General features: G+C 40.8%; 1 protein-coding gene across 1 annotated transcript in view; it reads left to right on the top strand.

The window, feature by feature from the left end:
• Positions 1 to 21573, top strand: part of DZIP1 (DAZ interacting zinc finger protein 1) — a 327827-nt gene that overhangs the window by 176584 nt on the left and 129670 nt on the right. Inside the window, 2 exon segments of the mRNA XM_030201373.1 lie at positions 5725 to 5781; positions 17319 to 17375. Of these exon segments, the coding sequence (XP_030057233.1) occupies positions 5725 to 5781; positions 17319 to 17375 (114 nt within the window).

Genomic DNA, 21573 nt, shown 5'->3' on the forward strand with positions numbered 1-21573 from the left:
CGCAGAAAACATAAAGATTTATAAGAGATACATAGATGACATTTTTATTCTCTGGGAAGGTGACATTGATTCTCTCCATACCTTCCATAGTTGACTCAATACCAGAGACCAAAATTTTAAATTCAAAATGGAATACAGTAAGGATACCATTCATTTTCTCGACCTCAACATTTCAAAGGACCAATATTTCTTCAGGACTACCATCTATCGCAAACCTACAGACAGGAATGCATTCCCTCATTACACTAGCTTTCATAATCCTTCCCTTAAGAAAAATTTACCCCTCAGCCGGTTTCTCCGGTTGTGTCGAATTTGTTCTGATTTTGAAGACGTCAATATTCAAGCTGACATTTTAAGCAACAGATTTCTTTTCTGGCCAAAGATATACAAAAGACCATCAGGCGTCACTGGCACATCTTAGATGGCTTGGAGTGTTTCAAGGATACAAAGCTTTTGATTACTTAAGGGATAAGAACATCCAGTCACATCCAGTAAGTATTACTTACATCACACTTCGGATTGCAACACCTCATGCGTCATCTATCTTATTCAGTGTCCATGCCCAATGTTGTACATAAGTAAGACTACCAGAGCAGTCAAGACAAGAATTATAGAGCACAGAAGTTGCATTAACAGAAATGTCGAAAGCGCACCCTTGGTGGGTCATTGGAAAGCAGCAAATCATACTATCTCTGATCTTTCATTTTTGGTTCTTAACATTTTCAAGACCAATAAGAGAAGGGACAATATTGATAATCTTCTGTTAAGGGAAGAAACAAAGTCTAATTTTTGAGTTACAAACATTAGTACCAGCATGTCTCAATAGTGATATAGACGTCAGTGTTTTTTTTATGACAAATGTTGACACATATTATCTTTAATAGTTTTACGTTATACATATTATATATATTTTTTATAGTTTTACATATACTGTGTTTCTCTACATTCTGTTCTATTATATATATTTTTGATATGTATTGGATTTTGATAAATATACAACAGAACATCCCATCATTCCATTTGGGGTTTGTATACTCGGTTACCATGTTTTAGTACTTGTATACCATGCATCTTACTTGAATACTCTGTTATTATGTTGTGTTACATATACTTTTGATTTTTCTGTTTTTCCATTTGCAAAATGGTGTATTTTCTTGAGCACAGAGCTTCCCTTTTCTTCATGCATGCAGGATTTGTATATTCTCCTAATATGTTTCGTGACTGATAGTTTTGTGTGTCTATTTGCATGGTAGCATTTCTGTTTGACTCCTCAGTTTGCTTTTTCAGTGTGTTTACTTTCTCCCTCTATTGGGTTTATTTTATTAAAAATGACTCGTCATATGGTTGCATTGAGCTTTTTTATTGGTATTTGTTTTCCATCTTGATACGTTTATCATTAGCATGATTAATATATATTTAAGCTCATGTATCCGTGACGTCACTACAGTTTGGATAGTTAGCTGCTCCGTTCATTCAGTATTATTTTTTGTTTTTTCTTTGATACATTCGGGAATGTGACAATGGGCTCTGTTATACATTATTATTATTTCTTTGATATATTTGGGAATGTGACGATGTGCTCTGTCAACATTTCACTAGCATACCTGTGACCTCATTTCCATTTTTTTTGGCGCCTTTTACCCCCATATAATAGTAAAAGCTGTTGCATTCGCCTTTTACTTGCACACTGTAGTTTTTAGCCACTGCATTCGCCTTTGACTTGCACATCATGGATTTTTGCCACTCGACGTGCTGCAACTTTGAGTTGAAAGGTCTTTTTCAAGGTATGGTTGTCACTGGTGGTTGGGAGGCGGGGATAGTGCTGGGCAGACTTGTACGGTCTGTGCCAGAGCTGGTGGTTGGGAGGCGAGGATAGAGCTGGGCAGACTTATACGGTCTGTGCCAGAGCCAGCGGTTGGGAGGCGGGGCTGGTGGTTGGGAGGCGGGGATAGTGCTGGGCAGACTTATACGGTCTGTGCCCTGAAGAGCACAGGTACAAATCAAAGTAGGGTATACACAAAAAGTAGCACATATGAGTTATCTTGTTGGGCAGACTGGATGGACCGTGCAGGTCTTTTTCTGCCGTCATCTACTATGTTACTATATTTCTTTTCTTTTAACACCCCCTCGTTTTAGAACTCCCCTTCGCTGCCATGTTTTAAATTGTTGTTTTGAATTTGGCATCTTTTTATTTTAGAGATTCACCCTTTTACTCCCGGTTTTTCTACCACCATATGTTTGTCCTTGACATTACCAGTATTAAGCTTTTGGCTGGTTTCTTTACTTTGTTACCACGTCACTGCGGCTAGTTTGCTTTTCCGTGACTTTTGTTTTGCTTTGGGTCGGCACGCCTAGATGGTCCAGCCCCCCTGTTATTTGATATTCACAGCATTATGACGTTGTGCTTCCACGTCATTAGTATATCTTTGACCTCATTTTTTCTTCTTTTTTTCTTTTCTTTTTTTAGCGCTGTTAACTCCAATGGAATAATGCATGTCTTTGACTTGTGCTCCACACATTAAGACATGCCATACACTATAGCCATTGTTGTCCAAAAGGTCTTTTTAAAGATCCGATATTTATTTATTATTATATTTTTTTCCAACGATATACTTTAGCAAGGTACTTATTACCATCGTTCTCCTTTATTGCCATTGTGTCTCCTTTTCTTCCAGACCCCCTTCACATAGTGGCTCCACACTCAAACCAATACTACTAAGGTTTGTCGAGCCACTAATAGATAGTTGTTTTTTTTAATAGCATGATGTATGAATGCCCGTTTTGATACAGAAGTTCTATTTAGCGACATTCCATTTTCCATTTGACCTGTTATGTGATACCCTGTTTTCTGGTCTACCTGTGATGTTCTTAAGTGAGTTCTTTATCTCCTATATTTCAATAGATTTTTAATATATTTTTTATATATATTTCTCTATGTGCTGTTTTGAACACCTATGCATTTCTAGTTATGAAAATCATATCCTTTATTAGATTCAGGAATGCGACCGCTTCCTTCCGACTATGTTGTATGATTTTAGTTTCTGATTTTTTTTATCATTTGACATGTTATATGATATGTTTTTAATGCTTTGTCTATTTGGTTATTTTATAATAGTTTATTAGTTTTGTTGTATTGCGACATCTTTTTTAATATATCGTTTTTTTATATTACATTGTATGTGTTTTTCATTTGTTATTATTTTTATGTTCATATACTATTTTATATGTTTTTAGACTCCTGAGGCAGGCTTGTGGCTGAAACACAGATCTGTGTCAAGTCCGTAATAAAGTTTCTTTGTTTGACTCAGTTGTCCCAGTCCCTGGAGTTTTTGGTCCACTTCTCACTTTTTTTCTTTGTACTGGTATCTTTCCCACATCTTCCTCGGTGAAGACTGAAGCAAAAAATTCATTTAATCTCTCTGTTATGGCCTGGTGTCCCTTGAATACCCCGTTTTACTCCTGAGGAATCTAGTGGTCCAACTGATTCTTTTAACAAAATTCTTTCAATGTGTTTTTGCCTTCAGCGCAATCTTCTTTGCATCCATGCCTGATATATATACAGATATAGAGATATATCCATCCATATCTATATATAGGAGGAAGACAGGTGCTGGCATCCAAGGGCAGGGCATCGGGAAGGGCAAGGAGGAAGAGAGGCACTGGACGGTGAGGGGGGGAGCAAGCTGAAGATCCCTAGCCGCTTTAGCCTTTCCTCATAGTGAATTCATCACACCCCCTTTATTATTTTCGTCACCCTTCTCTGTGCCTCTTCTAATTCTACTATATCTTTTTTGAGATAGGTGACCAGAATTGCACCAGTATTCGAGTTGCTGTCGCACTATGGAGTGATACAAAGGCGTGTTAACATTCTCATTTTACTTTTCTAATAATAAGTATGAATAAGTTGTCTTTTAACTAAATGGCCATACACTTACTTGAAATGTGGTTTTCTAAAGGTAGGTAAATTGATAAACTCATTAAACACTTATGGATTTTTCTCTGAGTCAATAATGATTATTGCTCAGAAGTGTTAGGATGAAATGAAAGTTAACAGTTTACGGCATCTGATATCACAATGTCTAGTATTTATCATATTTTACTGATCATATGCAATAAATTTCAATACATACAGTAAAATAGATTTTTAAGACTACTAGCAGCTATCAGCATGGAAAGCTGCGCTATTAATTTAAAAGAAACTACATTTTGGACTATGCAGTCTGAAAGAGGATGAGATTCAGGGTATAATGTTTCAAGAGTTTTCTCCATCTTCTAGAAAATCAAACACATTTAATTGATCACACCCATTATTTAATAACAATTTATTAGGGGTGATACTCATAATTTATTAGTGGAGTGGCAACCAAAGTCCAGGAGCCTAAAATCTTACTTCATTTAGTAACAATTAGGTGATTCACAACAGGTAACTGGGATCTATGATATACATCTGACAAAAAGGCAAAGAAAGTTGGGTACTGTCAGCATCTAGAAAGTATAAAACAATTGCTTGTTTATATTAGAGTGCTACTAAAACTTCCAAAACTTAAAAATAAAAAAACCCTACATACCCTGTTAACTATTCCCCTGTTTATTAAGTCGCACGGCAATGCTGACACAGCCCATGCATTGTAAATGGGGGTTTATGCTCATTGATATCAATAAAAATAACAATAAACCAGGTGGATATTTTAATGTCATTATTCAGCTCTTTAGAAAGTAGATGTTATATTTAAACTATACTAATGATACACCATGGTGCTTGATTTTCTTTACTACTTCAGAAAGGTTCCAGAGGTACACGCAACTATGCACATATTTGTCCTTCCACTTACATTGGCAGATATTCTTTATATACAAAATGCTTACAGAATAGCTCAATAAATCACAGGTGCCAAATTGCCATAGTACCTAAAAATTGAACACTGGCACCTAGGATTTAATGCTACAGCCTGCCTGTCTTTAAGATGAGCACTTACATTGCATCCATTATGGCTCTCATTAGGTTTAAGTTGGGAGTTTCCACATCTCTTGTAGCCGCCCCCCCCCCCCCCCCCCCCCCCGCCCCGCAATCTGGCATCTCCTTTTGCCTGTCAACCTCTCCTTGTACCTTTTAAAAGTTGTTTTTCCTGTTACAAGTCTCAGGCAGCCAGCAGGGATTCAAGCATGCTGGTCACACCAACCTCACAGCCTTCTGTCTGATGCTTCCCGCCTGAATGGAAACAAGAAGTTAGATCAGACAGAAGGCTTTACCATTACCACAGGTCCCCACAGGTCCCCTTCAATGTTTCGTTCTGTACTGTAGACTTAATTTCTCCCTAGGCTCACTCCTTTCTTCTCATACCCCCTAGGCTTATGCTCTATTCCGCATTCCACCCCCTCCAAGGCCCCCCCCCCCCCTCTGTTTTCCCTTTCAAATATCCCCTTTTTCCCATTTTAAAAATGTGTCTTCTCCTGTAGCCAGCAGTGGCAGAGATTTCAGCTATGAAAGAGAGAGCAGGACCCAACATTTCTAGATTGAACTGCTGGGAAAGCAGTGATGAGATATGGCAATAGATATCAAGGATTTGGTTTCCTGCTCAGCAATCTTTTCAGTCAGCAGAGACATATGACTGTTGAGATCACTGGTTTATGGGAAAAAATGGTGTACTTGTTTGTCCAAAGCATTTATTTGTCCAAAGCATTTAAATTGCTTATTTTTCTTTAAAATTGTTCATTGTGTTTCAGTAACTGTGCCAACAGTACAGCATATTGAATCAAAACCAAGTGCATCAGCCACACGTGGTAAGTTTATAGTGCATAAGTTGATATATTTTAATTGACAGGGAAAACAATTGTCTTATATGAACTTTCAAGACCCAACTATTCCCTTCTTTAGTTCTGGTATGATGAATTTCTATATAAAAGCTTTAGTGGCCTTATTTATTTAATTTGTTATGACTTGCCTATTCATTATAGTCCAAGAGGAAATACAATAAACATATATAGCAAAAACATATAAATAAACATGAATGACAGTATTGTAGAAGTCTCAAATGTACACCGGACAATCAAGATAGACAGGTGAAATGAAACAGTATCCTTGAAACATTTAAAGAAACATTGGCATTAATGAGCAAGTAAGTATTTAGGTTCTTCCAAAAGTCCTTAACTCTGTCAAGACACACAGGAGGTAATTTACGAAGGCACACTCACGTTTTTAGCGCGCGCTAAAAATAGGCACACACTAAACGTTAGAGACACCAATGTATTCCTATGGGCGTCTCTAATGTTTAACGTGCACCTATTTTTAGCGCACGCTAAAAGCGTGAGTGTGCCTTAGTAAAAGACCCCCACAACTTAGGGGCATACAATAAAGGCTCTTGCACACGCTTTCTGACTTTACTCATGTGTGGCAGCATGGCTTGCAGCTGTCTGCAGGATCTCATAGAAATATGGTGCACACACTTGTAGGTTGCAGGTAAAAAGTACTTTATGTACACCAAAAAGTCTGTAGTAAGCTCTGTTAATATCACAGGCTTAGTCCTTTTAAATCTCTCTCTCTCTATGGTCTCTTCTGGGCACACCCCAAACTCATACACTTTAGGAATATACTGCAAGGTTCTCTACTACTACCGTGTTTCCCCGAAAATAAGACACTGTCTTATATTAATTTTTGCTCCCCAAGACGCGCTAGGTCTTATTTTCAGGGGATGTCTTATTTTTCGGGGAAACATCGGGGTCACCCCCCCCCCCCACCCGAGGTCGCCGGGCCCCCCCCTCCACCCGCCCTCCGTCACTCCCGGAAGTTGGAACTAACCTGACGTAACGTCTGCGAGGGCGGGGCACGGAAGGAAGGAGAGGTCTGCCCTGCTGCTGCGAGTGCAAAGGTGAAAGGAGGTGTTTAAGGTTAGTTCCAACTTCCGGGAGCGACGGAGGGCGGGTGGAGGGGGGCCCGGCGACCTCGGGGGGGGGGGGGGGGGGGGGGGCCTTGTCTGGCTCTCGGCAGCCCTGCTTTAAAAGAAAAACTTTGCTAGGTCTTACTTTTGGGGGAGGCCTTATATTTTCCAATTGCAGCAAGACCTCTACTAGGTCTTATTTTTGGGGGATGTCCTATTTTCGGGGAAACAGGGTACTACCTTGGCAGTCTTCTGTCCATGTATCATTAACTCCTGGAGGCTGACTTAACTGTTTACAGTTTCCCACCCCAGGGAAACACTTAGCTCTGGCTTCTTCTCTTCCCTGGCACTCCCCTCAGGTATTGTACCCTTAGTTGCCACCCTCTTAGAGACCTCTTGACTCGGGGATTCTTCCTGGAAACTTCTTCACTCGGGGCCTCCCTAATCTATTCTACTTCAGGGCATTTAACCAGCAACCTGTCTGACCACACACTCCCTCACACTGTGTTTAAGTGCTTAATAACAAATGTATTTTGTGGTTGACCTTGTAATCTAGTTGTTTCTGTAAATGTACTGTACAATGGGATTTTGTGCAAGATGAGTAGAATAGCAGACATCGCAAGTGGGTGATATATTTTCTAATGGAGCTAAGGGTTGGAATATTGTGAACCCAAAAATAAATATAAAACACCCCAAAACGGAGGAAAAAGCCTCAGAATTATAATGGAACACTCAATTGTGATTCCCAAGTTCAGTTGTTGGCGGAAAAAACCTCCGTTAAAGGTTAGTGATGCGCAATTTAAACAAAATCAGAAGTGAATGCAAAGTGTCAAAATGTCCAAAATCTCAAAAAACTGCTAGAATTATCTGCACAAAGTATCAACATCTTCTTGCAGGACTTCAAGTGCGCTATGTCATACTTTATATTGCTAGTAAACTGAGGTCCTCACTGCCGACAGGGGCCTTGTTTCACTGCAAAACTGCTGCTTCAGGGCAAAATATGGACCATCTAGGATCAAAAGAACAAAATCAATAATGTTCCATCCTATAAACAAAACAGTATGATAGCATAACGTGGTGTGCTGCATTCCCATCCAGTGTCCTGCTCAACCTAAGGAAAAAATGGTCACTTGGCATTATATAGATAATTAAGTATAATGGCAGGAAGTCTGACTGAAGAACAAAGATCCATCATTGTTCACAGTGCTGCAAGTCTATTGCAGCATTGTGAACAACGATGGATCTTTGTTCTTCAGTCAGTCCAGCTGATTGGTGTTAACAGGGAAATAGACTGATTTTATTTTTATTAATTGTTTTATATGAGAGCGATTTGAGTATGATGTCACTTTTTACCGTGACTGGGAAAAAAGCCATTTTTTAATGGGCCAAGAAATGGACATGCACAAAATTAAAACTAGCACACACCTATTTACAGCCTGAGCCCTTACCGCTAGCCATTGAGAATTTCCTAGAGGCCTTGGACTATCCACATGTAGATGAAAAGACAACAGTGTCAGAACAAGTTGACATCTGGTATACACACTTAACCAAGACCTTAGAGAAAACAGCACCACTAAAAAAGGTCTTATGCCCCACTCAGAAACGCTCACCTTGGTTTTCTCCAGAACTTCAGATCCTTAAATGCGAAGGACTAAACTGGAAAGGAGATGGCGCAAATCTCACCTGGATGAAGACAGGCTAAACTGCAGGAAGCACATGGCAAAGTATCACCAAGCCTTAACAGCAACCAAACAAAACCCCAGTATTTCTCGCAATGCATTGCACAGGCTGCCAGTTCAACCAAGCAGCTGTTCAGTATAGTAAACAGCCTACTGCAACCCCCACAACAAAACCATCCTCCCCAGTCTAAACTGAACTGCAATGATTTTGCTGCATACTTTGCCAACAAAATTAAAAGTCTCCACCAGGATTTACAGGCAATCCCACTCAGTGCCCAACCAGTCAACCAGGGGTGCACAAACTCGCCCCCTCCTAACAGTTCATGCTGACCTCCTTCCAATCTGCTCTTTTACGTGCCAAACAGGATTATTATATCCAACTGACCAACTCTCTTGGCTCTAATCCTCGACTTCTCTTCACCACATTGAACTCTCTCCTCAAGGTGCCCCCTCCCCCAACTCCTCCTTCATTATCTCCTCAGACCCTTGCTGAATTCTTTCACAACAAGGTTCAAAAGATAAACCTTGCTTTCTCTACCTCACCACCTCTCCCTCCACTAGTCCATTCCCCTCTCTCTCCTTCCCCTCATTCCCTTTCCTCCTTTCCTGAAGTTACTATTGAGGAAACTACACTTCTCCTTTCTTCCTCAAAATGTACCACCTGTTCCTCTGATCCCATTCCCACCCACCTTCTTAATGCCATCTCTCCTGCTCTTATTCCTTTTATCTGTCATATTCTCAACCTCTCACTTTCCACTGCGACTGTCCCTGCTGCCTTTAAACATGCTGTGGTCACACCTCTCCTTAAGAAGCCTTCACTCGACCCTACTTGTCCCTCTAATTACCGACCCATCTCCCTCCTTCCTTTTCTCTCCAAATTACTTGAGCGTGCTGTTCACCGCCGCTGCCTCGATTTTCTCTCCTCACATGCTATTCTTGACCCACTACAATCTGGTTTTCGCCCTCTCCACTCAACCGAAACTGCGCTTACTAAAGTCTCCAATGACCTATTACTGGCTAAATCCAGAGGTCAATATTCCATCCTCATTCTTCTTGATCTTTCCGCTGCTTTTGACACTGTCGATCACAGCATACTTCTCGATACCCTGTCCTCACTTGGATTCCAGGGCTCTGTCCTTTCCTGGTTCTCTTCTTACCTCTCCCTCCGCACCTTTAGTGTTCACTCTGGTGGATCCTCTTCTACTTCTATCCCTCTGCCTGTCAGCGTACCTCAGGGTTCTGTTCTTGGTCCCCTCCTCTTTTCTATCTACACTTCTTCCCTTGGTTCATTAATCTCATCCCATGGCTTTTCCTACCATCTCTATGCTGATGACTCCCAAATCTACCTTTCTATCCCTGATATCTCACCTTGCATCCAAACCAAAGTTTCAGCGTGCTTGTCTGACATTGCTGTCTGGATGTCTCAACGCCACCTGAAATTAAATATGACCAAAACCGAGCTTCTCATTTTCCCCCCCAAACTCACCTCCCCGCTCCCCCCGTTTTCTATTTCTGTTGATGGCTCTCTCATTCTCCCTGTCTCCTCAGCTCGAAACCTTGGGGTCATCTTTGACTCTTCTCTCTCCTTCTCTGCTCATATCCAGCAGATTGCCAAGACCTGTCGTTTCTTTCTTTACAACATCCGTAAAATCCGCCCCTTTCTTTCCGAGCACTCTACCAAAACCCTCATCCACACCCTTGTCACCTCTCGTTTAGACTACTGCAATCTGCTTCTTGCTGGCCTCCCACTTAGTCACCTCTCCCCTCTCCCCTCTCCAGTCAGTTCAAAACTCTGCTGCCCGTCTCATCTTCTGCCAGGGTCGCTTTACTCATACTACCCCTCTCCTCAAGACCCTTCACTGGCTCCCTATCCGTTTTTGCATCCTGTTCAAACTTCTTCTACTAACCTATAAATGTACTCACTCTGCTGCTCCCCAGTATCTCTCCACACTCGTCCTTCCCTACACCCCTTCCCGTGCACTCCGCTCCATGGATAAATCCTTCTTATCTGTTCCCTTCTCCACTACTGCCAACTCCAGACTTCGCGCCTTCTGTCTCGCTGCACCCTACGCCTGGAATAAACTTCCTGAGCCCCTACGTCTTGCCCCATCCTTGGCCACCTTTAAATCTAGACTGAAGGCCCACCTCTTTAACATTGCTTTTGACTCGTAACCACTCGCCTCCACCTACCCTCCTCTCTTCCTTCCCGTTCACATTAATTGATTTGATTTGCTTACTTTATTTATTTTTTGTCTATTAGATTGTAAGCTCTTTGAGCAGGGACTGTCTTTCTTCTATGTTTGTGCAGTGCTGCGTATGCCTTGTAGCGCTGTAGAAATGCTAAATAGTAGTAGTAGTAGTAGACAGATGGAACACTTTTAACCTAATGACAGAGGAGAACCTTGACAAACTCCTAAGAGACCTTCAACCAACTACCTGCTCCCTCAATCACTGCCCATCAAAGATAGTGCAGTAGGCAAGCGTGGGCCGTATAGAAGGTGCTACAAAAATTGTGAACACCTCTCTTTCTAATGGGCAACTACCAACAGCATTAAATAGGGCAGTGGTTTGCCCTCTGCTGAAGAAAAACAACCTTGACCAGGACAAACTTGAAAGTTACAGGCCAGTATCCAACATCCCATTTCTAGGGAAACTCATGGAACAAGCAGTTTGTGTTCAACTTAATGAATGGCTAGAAAAGAGTAACTGGCTAGATCCTTGTCAGTTTGGATTCAGACGTCTGGTTATGGAACAGAAACGGTCCTTGTATCCCTGCTAGATGATCTTCACAGAAACCGAGACAAGGGATTCACCTCGATGTTAGTACTGCTAGATTTCTCAGCAGCTTTTGACACTGTGGATCATGATATCTTGCTATGTTATGACTGGAGAAATGTGAGCCCTTGTGCCCCAACTGAGCACGGCTAGGATGGAGTGCCACCGCACTCGGTCAGGCAGCCAGACAACTCCTAGCTTCATCTGGGGAGCGACCGCCGTTCCCTGGGAGTTGAGCCCCCAGGTTCGGGCAGCCACCAGGACTTCTGGAACAGGCGGGGTTGCACGACCACTGACCAGACAGGCAGGCAAACAGACACAGTCCAAAAGCCAGGTAAATCTTAAGGGAAAGAGTAGTCAAAAACAGTCCAAAGTCAAGGCAGGCAGCAAAACAAGCGAGGTCCGGGAAACAAGCCGAGGTCTGGAACACTGGAACTGAAAGCAAGGAGCACCGGCGTGGACCTCAGACACAATTGAGGCCGAAGCAATGAAGGACTGAAGGCAGGGCCTTAAGTAGTGGAGGAATTAGGCTCAAGCATGTGCAGCTGATTCAAGATGGCTGCCCCCATCAGCAGAGGTGCCTACGTCCAAATATGGACTTCCTTCCTGACCTCGTTACAAGATGGCTGCCCCCTCCTGAGCTAGCCAAGATGGCTGCTGTCCTTGATCCAACCAAGATGACGGCTGCCAGAAACAGGAAACAGAAACAGACCCATCCTGGAGAAACCACATCCAAAATAGTCGGCTATCTCAGCCGGACTGCACCTCGCCGGCAAATCGGCCGCGCAGGCCTGAAACCAGGTGAGGAACGTAACATGCTAGCACGACTGACAGAAACAGGTATCAATGGTACAGTACTTGCCTGGTTCAAATTCTAACTATCAGACAGGCAACAATCCATAATGTTTGCCAACAACTCATCACCACCATGAACACTGACCTGCGGGGTAGCACAAGGATTGATACTGTCACCTATTCTGTTCAATATCTACCTCAAACCACTAGCTGAGCTGATTCGGTCAATAGACACTCAGTTCTACATCTATGCGGATGATGTGCAGCTACTCATACCCATTGAACCTGACTTACCTACAGCCTGAATAAACTGATTACTTGTCTAACATAAATTCAGAAATGGGCTAAACACAACAAACTTTGCCTGAACCCAAGTAAAACCGAGCTTCTCTGTGTCCCTAACACAAGTGGATACATACCTGACATCAAAATCCCTTTTGGGAAGTATGAACTCCCCCTCAAATCACAAGTCAGGAACCTTGGAATACAGTTAGATTCAACACTGATTCCCCAAATCCAAGCAACCTTCAAGAGCTTCTGCTTCTATTTGTGACAGCTACGCTGCCTCTCTCCTTACATCGAGAAGGTAAATCTTATCCAGTTGTGCATGCCATGGTAACATCAAGACTGGATTACTGCAATGCACTATACAATGGTCTACAAAGGGCCTGCACCAGCTCCAGTTGATTCAGAATGCAGCAGCAAGACTCATAGAAGGTTGAAAGCGACGTGACCACATCACACCATTTTTGCAAAAACTTCATTGGCTACCAGTACAATACAGGGCTAAATTTAAAACTCTATGTCTGATCTTCAAGGCCCTGAAAGGAAATGGCCCAGAGTATCTGAAGAATAGGATGATCCTCCACACACCGCCAACAACACTAAGGTCCTCCCAAGGACTTTCACTAACTACACCCTCTCCAAAAGACATTACACGTTGTGGTACCCGCAAGCGAGCCTTCTCCGGAGTAGCCCCCACACTCTGGAATGCATTGCCTGAAAGGCTCCGCTTAACACAAGACTATCTGTACTTCAGAAAGCAGGTGAAAGCTTGGCTCTTCAACCAAGCCTTTAATGGAAGACGTAACTAACTTGTTACTCTCACTCACACACACAAGGATTGACTCGGGCTGCACATACTGCAGCGGGACATGTTTATCCACTCCTAGCCTAACTGAGATAATATTTAACTATCTCTCTGACCTCATGTGCAACTTTCTTCAAATCAGTCACCTTACTTTCAAATTCTTCCTACTTTCTTACTTATCTATATGTTACAACTTTGCCTTACCCTTCACTACCAATTATAATGTTCTATTACGTATTGTGTTGTCATTGCAAGTAGTATAGCGCACCCGGTGCTAAATCATTCGTAGACGACCTGATTCTGGGTCAGGGTTTCGTACGTAGCAGAGCAGCTACCTCGCTGCGATCTATTGAAAGTCATCTCTTGAAGGGACAGAAGGAATTAGAGAACATCATAATGGGAAAGAGGAAATAAACAGTGATACATGCAGCTTGTAGCTGGCAGCTCACAGTCAACCCTGACCTGAAGCTAAGTACAGACTGTTTTTGTTTGGGGTGGATAGAGATCCACAAACGAAATGCCAAGAGAAAAGCTGGGTTGGATAATGTGAAAATTGAGCACTGCATTTAACCCTATTCAAATGTAAACGAATGACAGAATCAGTTGCAGAAAATATTCTGCTTGGTACAAGGGGAAGCTGTTTTTCAGAGGGCAGGAGTCACTGTTTTTTCTCCAATTGCGAGTTTTTTTCAGTGACGTAAGAAACCTGACCTCTGAAAGATTTTGATAGTAAATACAGGACCAGTGATAATAAATACTTTCAGAAAACAGCTTGAGCGCATGTAAGAAAATATCATGCAAATGAGTTCTGAATAGAACAGCCAAGCTGGGAAGATTTGAGGTCCTCTTAATAAAAGTAAGAATAAATAAGTGTGATTTACAACCAGCTGCAGTTGTTTGAAGCAGAATATTTTGACCACCACCTGGTAATACAACATTAGAATTAAAGTAGTATACCATGCCATATTTTGTATTGTTACTTGAATATTTTTACTGCTATAATTGCCTATTAGTCATGTTTGATATATTCTTACTGTACACCGCCTTGAGTGAATTTTTTCAAAAAGGCGGTAAATAAATCCTAATAAATAAAATTGACCTAGCAGTAAGGGCTCACATGCTACCCGTGCTGTAACCATGCAGCATGCCACTCTGCTGATTACCGCTGGGAATGCTCCCCACAGTAGAAAATAGTGCTGATTTGGCACTTGCTACCCACGTGTTAGCCCTCCCTTTGTAAAAGGGCCCCCTTAGACTTGCAAAGTTCCATAGTAAGTCTGCTTTGAAAATAAGCCCCTTTTTATTCACTTCTGATTTTGTTTAAATTACATTTTGTATCACTGACCTTTAACAGAAGCTTTTTCTGCTGATGACTGAACTTGGGAAGCGCAATTGAGTGCTCCATTATTATTCTGAGGCTTTTTCCTCTGATTTTTGGTTGATACTGCTTTGACCTTATTTACTTTAGAGGGGTGTTTTATATTTATTTTTGATATTTGGCCCTCAATCCTTATTAATTTCAATATTGTAAACACCACCAGATTGCCAGTAGAGAGGTTCATAGTTGGACTTTTAGCATCAGGATGTACTTTTAAGGGCATGCTCCTTTCTTTTTGGAAACTAATCCGATCAAACCCATTCCACCAGAAGAAAAAGAATGAGAAATTAATTCCAAGTATTTCCTGATCCCAAAGAAAACAAGGTAACTAAATTTAAGTGCCTTGAACAAATTTCTAAGGAAGAAAGAGTTTGATAGTTTTCCTGGACACTTTAATCTCCTTTGTACAAAATGGATACTGACTATACACTTATTATCTATACCCATATAGAGCTACATGCACATCTAAAGAAGTATCTTGGGTTTGTAATTTCAAAGCTCCATCCCCACTATCATGTGTTACTTTTGGCTTAGCATCAGCACCACATGTATTCGGTAAATGTCCATCAGTATTAGCAGTGCAGCTAGTGTTTTTGTATCAAATGCATCAACTATGGTGTCTGAAGGGTTCCATTGAATCGATGAATATAACCACCCAGTGTTTTCACTAAGTTTTGTAGTAAATTATTTGAAGTCACATTTGAGCCCTCATCGCAGTTCAAATTAGTTGTAATTCTGTTGTTCATGGCTCTAGTGAAAGTCTTTCTTTCATAAGAAAAGCTTATCCTTTTAGTATCTATTGTGGAAGAAATAAAATGTTAGCAAATGTCAACATAGAACATTCTGAGAGTATTGGGTTTCATGGTATTAACAATTTGTGTCTGTTCCCCCCATCCTCCCATAATGTACTTACCCACAAAACTACCCCCCCCCCCCCCCCCAACTGTAATCTCACTCTCATAATGCCCTCACTCCCAAAAGTAACCGCTTGCAAGATCTTACTTTGGTATTAGCACAGCTGATGAAGGCTTCCTTTGAGCTATTATGTATAGTTGAGCTGAACTGCTTGACCTGGAAGTTTAATTTTCATGGCAGTCATTTCAGCATGCAGCGTCAGTGAGCTCCAGGTTTTAATGACTTATCTACCCTACTCAATTTTTTTTCATAGGAACACAAATTCATTCCTAAGGTAGTATTGGATTTCCACCATATCTAGTCAATTAATCTTCAACACATTTTTTTCCCAGGCCATATGTGTACAAAAATGAACATACCTTTCTCAATTTGGATTACAGTAGAGCAGTAGTTCTCAATTCAGTCTTCAGGACATACCCAGCCTGTCAGGTTTCTAGGATACCTGTAATTAATCTGCATGAGAATTTTGTATGCATTGCCTCCATTCTATGCAAATCTGTATCATGCATATTTATTGTGGATATCCTGAAAACCTGACTGGCCGGGTGTATCCCGAGGACTGGTAGAGCCATAGCCTTGCTCGTGAAGTGAGTTGCAACTCTTAAAAAGTCCATTCAACTTTTTGAATCTTTTAAGCACACACAGTCTAATTGGATAGCAGATTGCATCTCTTTGTACTATGCATAGGCATACTTGACTTTGGAAGGGTATGTCTAAGCTCATAAAAGGCAATTCTGTAATATGGTGCTTAGAGGGCCCCTGATAGGAGACCATTCTATAAAGGAAATGAGGTACCTTCTTTCCTTTATAGAATACTAGCCTAGCCAGGTATAGATGCATCTAGAAGTTGGGCATGAGCATGTAACTCCATATATAGAGTTGGTGTAAATACTCCTACTTAAATGGTAGTGATATGTGCACAGTTTATGGTATTCTATAAGTTATGTGCACAAGTGTGAGCCCTGCCCAGACTCTGCCCCATGTATGTCCACCAGGCAAATACACACTAGGCAGGATATGTGCATATTTACAGAATAGTGCTTAGGTGCCTGTTTGACATATATGGATGTATATGCTAGTAGTCTAAACATTTATGTGTGTAAGTGTTAACGCCTATTTTTATAGAATTGCCCTCGTAGTGTCAGAGCCATGGTGGTTTTGGGAGCACACCTGAGGTTGGGCTGCATGAAAGAGATTTGTAAAGCTATAACATGAACTTCTGTCTACACATTCATTAGGACAGTAGGTGAGGGTCAATCTGCCCAGCAAAGTCTCTTTGAGGATTGGAGATCAACTCCATTCCCTCTATGATCCATTTTTAATTTTTCCAGATTGCCTTTTTTAACAAAAAACAACCATGTAAAATGTTCTGCTTCTAAAAACATGTTATTGCCTCTTGGCAATGAGATTTTCTGTTTTCTCCCATTTATATTTAAAGAGTAACTATTGCATGGGATTCTCATCTATGATGAGTGCTATCCTGCTTGTTGTCCAAGAAAAACAATGTCGCTTACTCATAACACATTTTTTTTGAGGGCAGCAGAATAGCAGTTGTCACAAAACCCTCTTGCTTATCCAAGGAATTGTCTTCTCCTTATCATAGTTATGAACAGAATTTAAGTGGTAAAGTGTGTCAGAACTGGTAAGGGGAATATGCATGTATGCAGTACGACTTCTCTGTAAAGTTCTAAGCTTTCTTTATAATTCTTTAGCCTTTGACTGTCAGATGATGTCTCCCTCTTGAGGACTGGTATCCTGCTTGTCCTCTTAGAACTTCTGTTAGAGGTCAGCAACTTTGCTTTCTGTTTCAGTGACTATTCCAGCAGTACTGCCAGTGGAATCAAAACCTACTGTACCATTCTCTCATGGTATGTTTTAATAATTAAACTTCATACTATTAGTAATTAGTTAATACTTTTATTGGTAATATGTGTAGCATTGTTTTATGTGATAACTCTCTATTTATTGAAGGCACTTCTCTTAGGATTGGTAATTAAAAAAGGTAAGATGCAGTTTGCGATGAATTGTTAGGTTGATGTCTCTGTCTTTATATTGTTTCTTTCTGTGATCATTATATAAAATTATTAATAATTAGTTTAAAAAAGTATAGATATGCTGTGGCAGAGAATCTTTAGTGGATTTGACTACCTGAAAGTAAAGAAAAGCTAAATTGATCCACGATTATGTGCTGTAAAAAGCATTTGAAATTTGTTCTTCAGATGGTTTGCTTGTGAGAACTTAATGTTGGTTTTTATGGAGTAATTACAGGCTTTTTTCGGTTTTAGGGATCAGCGTTTCTATGGCTAGGATTTTATTTTGTTTTGAAAGTTATCTCTGTTTTAGATATTTGTTTCTCATAAGTTTAAAGTCTTTAGATCCCATGCCTAAAACTATTTCTAGGAAAGACTTTGTCCTCATTAAGATCCCTAGTCTATTCAGTCTAACAGGTGTCTTTCTAACTTTTCATACATTAAGATTGAGCTTTTAATGGCCATTCTAATTTTGTATTTACAGTGCCTTAAAGTAGTGTATTCTTTCTGATGACAAGTAGACTCACTTGTCATACAGATGAGTAAAGTGCTGAAGAGACTAGAAACTTCTTCAACCCTTTGGAAAGGCAATAAACCTTTTCCTGCATATGTAGTACAGTTCTCACATGTGCAGCTCCCCTCACTTTCTCTTTATTTTATTTATTTATTTATTTTATTTTATTGCATTTGTATCCCACATTTTCCCACCATTTTGCAGGCTCAATGTGGCTTACAATACATCTTGAAAAATGGAAGACATTAGGAAATAGACATTTAGTGTTACAGAGGAATCTTGGGCAATATGATAATGAAAAGCAAGATAGTAGTATAACAAGCAATATGATTATAATAAAACAAGATAATAGCATGACAAGCAGATATTATAGACAGTTTTGAATATATGTGGAGGAATTGTGTGTGTTATATTGGTTGATCTTTGTGGTATGCCTTGTTAAAGAGATGGGTCTTCAGCAGTTTACGGAAGTTCATTAGTTCGTAAATTGCTTTTACGTTGCGCGGCAATGCGTTCCATAGCTGTGTGCTCAAGTAGGTAAAGTTTGACGCGTACATTAGTTTGTATTTTAGACCTTTGCAGTTTGGGTAGTGTAGATTGAGGAACGTGCGGGATGATCTTTTGGCATTCCTGGGTGGTAAGTCTATCAGGTCTGACATGTAGGCTGGTGCATCTCCGTGAATGATTTTGTGGACTAAGGAGCATATTTTGAACGTGATGCGTTCTTTAATTGGGAGCCAGTGTAGCTTTTCTCGTAAGGGTTTAGCACTTTCATATTTTGTTTTACTGAATATGAATCTCGCTGCCGTGTTCTGGGCTGTCTGAAGTTTCTTTATTATTTGTTCTTTGCAGCCAGCATAGAGTGCGTTACAGTAATCTAGGTGACTGAGTACCAATGATTGTACCACGTTACGGAAAACATTCCTTGGGAAAAAAGGTCTTACTCTTTTTAGTTTCCACATTGAGTGGAACATCTTCTTGGTTGTGTTTTTCGCGTGGCTGTCGAGTGTTAGGTATCGGTCGATGGTGACTCCAAGAATTTTCAGGGTTTCTGAGATTGGAAGGTTCAGATTTGGTGTGTTGATGGCGGTGAATTCATTCTTGTTATGTTGAGAAGTGAGTACTAGGCATTGAGTTTTTTCTGCATTAAGTTTCAGCCGAAGTGCATCTGCCCATGAATGCATGGTTTGGAGGCTTTGGTTGATCTCATTGGAAATTTCCTTTAAATCATGTTTAAATGGGATGTAGATCGTTATGTTGTCTGCGTTTTATGTTTACCATGCACATTAGAATTTTTTTTTTTTTTGATGAATCGATCTTCATTTTTAAGTTTGGTTTTTCTGGCAAAAGTTTACCTGTAGTTTGTTTCCCTTAACTAAGTTTTCAGCAATGTAACTAATCGTGGGATCCTTTTACAAAGCTGTGGTAAAAATTGGCTGTAGCACGCCCTTATGCAGCCCTTCCCACACACTAAGGCCATTTTTACTGCAGCCATAAAAACTCCGATTTTCTATTTTTTTTCCATTAAAGGCTGTGCAATATGAATATTATAAGCTGTTAGGTCATCAAGTGATCCCCACCTTGCTGGCAGTGTTTGAAGAGGCTCATTCTCAGGGAGGATTTCCTTACAGATTGAATGTTGCTTTAATAATCAAATAGCTCAAACCAAGGAGGGACCATGAGCAATTACAGTTTACAGGCTGATATCCTTACTAAATGTGCCAAATTGCTAGTGAATAGGATTAAGGAGGTGCACCTGACTTTGATAGGCCCAGAGCAGGTAGGCTTTATTCAGGGTAGAATTGGGGTACCCAGTATTCAAAGTGTTTTAGCTGCTATTCAGGACACCAAATTAAACAAACTAGGTTACAGCACTGGTCAGTTTAGACATAGAAATAGCATTTGATAGTATAGAGTGGATCCTATAATATCTATATGTGGAGGATTCTACAGAACCATGGTTTTGGGGGAGATATTCCTTCTACGATATAGAGCTTTTACAGTCATCCAAGAGCGAGGATACAAACTAATGAGTGGGTATCAGGTACTTTTCAAATTGAACAGGGTACCTGACAGGGATGCCTCTCTTTTCTTTACTTTTTGTTCTATGTATGGAACACCTATCAGCCTATTTATATTTCTATTTTGAGTTGGAAGATGCTGGGGAAAGGTTGAGGGCAGAGAGAAAATTTTGCGTCCACCCAAAATTGACTGGCTGCACCACTGGCTTGCACTCTGTTGTATCAATTTTCTAAAAAATGTTTAGTGCTGCTTATTGTGTATGTGCTTTGTTGTTCAGACTAAAGAATATAGAGAGATCTAAGATTAATCCTCCAGTATTGGAACCTCCCCTGAGGAATATTTGACTATATTTGTTTAAATGCTTAGAAGGAACCAGGGCAGTTTGAAAGAGAAATTTGGGTTTACCCTTCTGAGTGGAAAGAGGGAAGTTTGTACTTTTGAATTAAGCTGGGAAGTTGAGAGCATGGTCTTTTGTTGAGTTAAGATGATAGCAGCTGGGAAGGAAAAGGGGGAGGGCCTGCTAGTAGAGTGGGGCAGGGTACAGTGTAGACAGAGTTCCCTCTTCAGGACAGCACCTCCCTGGATAACGCTCGCTCTGCTACAGGGAATTGTTGCCACAGTGGAGTGAACCTGGGAACAACCACTAGGATGTTCCCTACCTGTGACACCTTATATGGGTGATTTGGGAAACTAGGCCCAACCAACTTTGGATAAAGTTATGGCAGGTAAATGAATCTTCATTGGGTGATAAAGAGGGGGTAAAGCATCTGGAGCAGATAATTTGAGTATTTTTCCTACAATGATTGGGATAATATTTCTACCATTCTCCTCTGGGATACATTTAAGTTGGTAGTGCAGGGGCACTTAATTCAGCTAGCTAGTCATCAAAAGATACTCCAAGACTCCTGGTATAGAGAGCTGATTGGAGAGATCAAACAGGTATAATGACGGCTCAGAGAGTAATCTATGAGTCAGAAGCAGAGTCAGAAACCCTACAGAGGCGTGGAATATTAATCATGACCTAACAAGACCAAGCAGGCTTTTGGCCCACCAGCTATGACAGTAGAAATGTAATATGATTGTACAGTTGAGAAGTGATAGGGCTTGATGATATTAGTTCCAGAGGATATCTGGGAGGCTTTTGTTAATTTCTACCAGCTGCTTTATGCCTCAGAATATAAGAGGGATGAGGAGAGCATTGAAGCTGACCTGTGAAACCTTGAATTGCCCAAGCTAACCTTGGCCCAGCAGAAGCTTGGGGGAGGGGGAGTGGAGATCATGCTAGTTGTCATTAAAGAGTTTAAACACAGGAAGGCCCTGGGGTTGGATGGGTTGACCTAGAACTTTTACCACAGGTCCACCCCCTTTTGCCCCTTTTTATATTTAAATCTTTTTATTGGTTTTTACAAACAGTATCCACATTTTACATTCCCGCAGATTCAACATTGTGGATCCATAACCATATTGTTACCTGCAACCAACATTAACTCCTTCCCCATC

This window comes from Microcaecilia unicolor, chromosome 4 (genome assembly GCF_901765095.1).
Source record: "Microcaecilia unicolor chromosome 4, aMicUni1.1, whole genome shotgun sequence".
Lineage (NCBI taxonomy): Eukaryota > Metazoa > Chordata > Amphibia > Gymnophiona > Siphonopidae > Microcaecilia > Microcaecilia unicolor.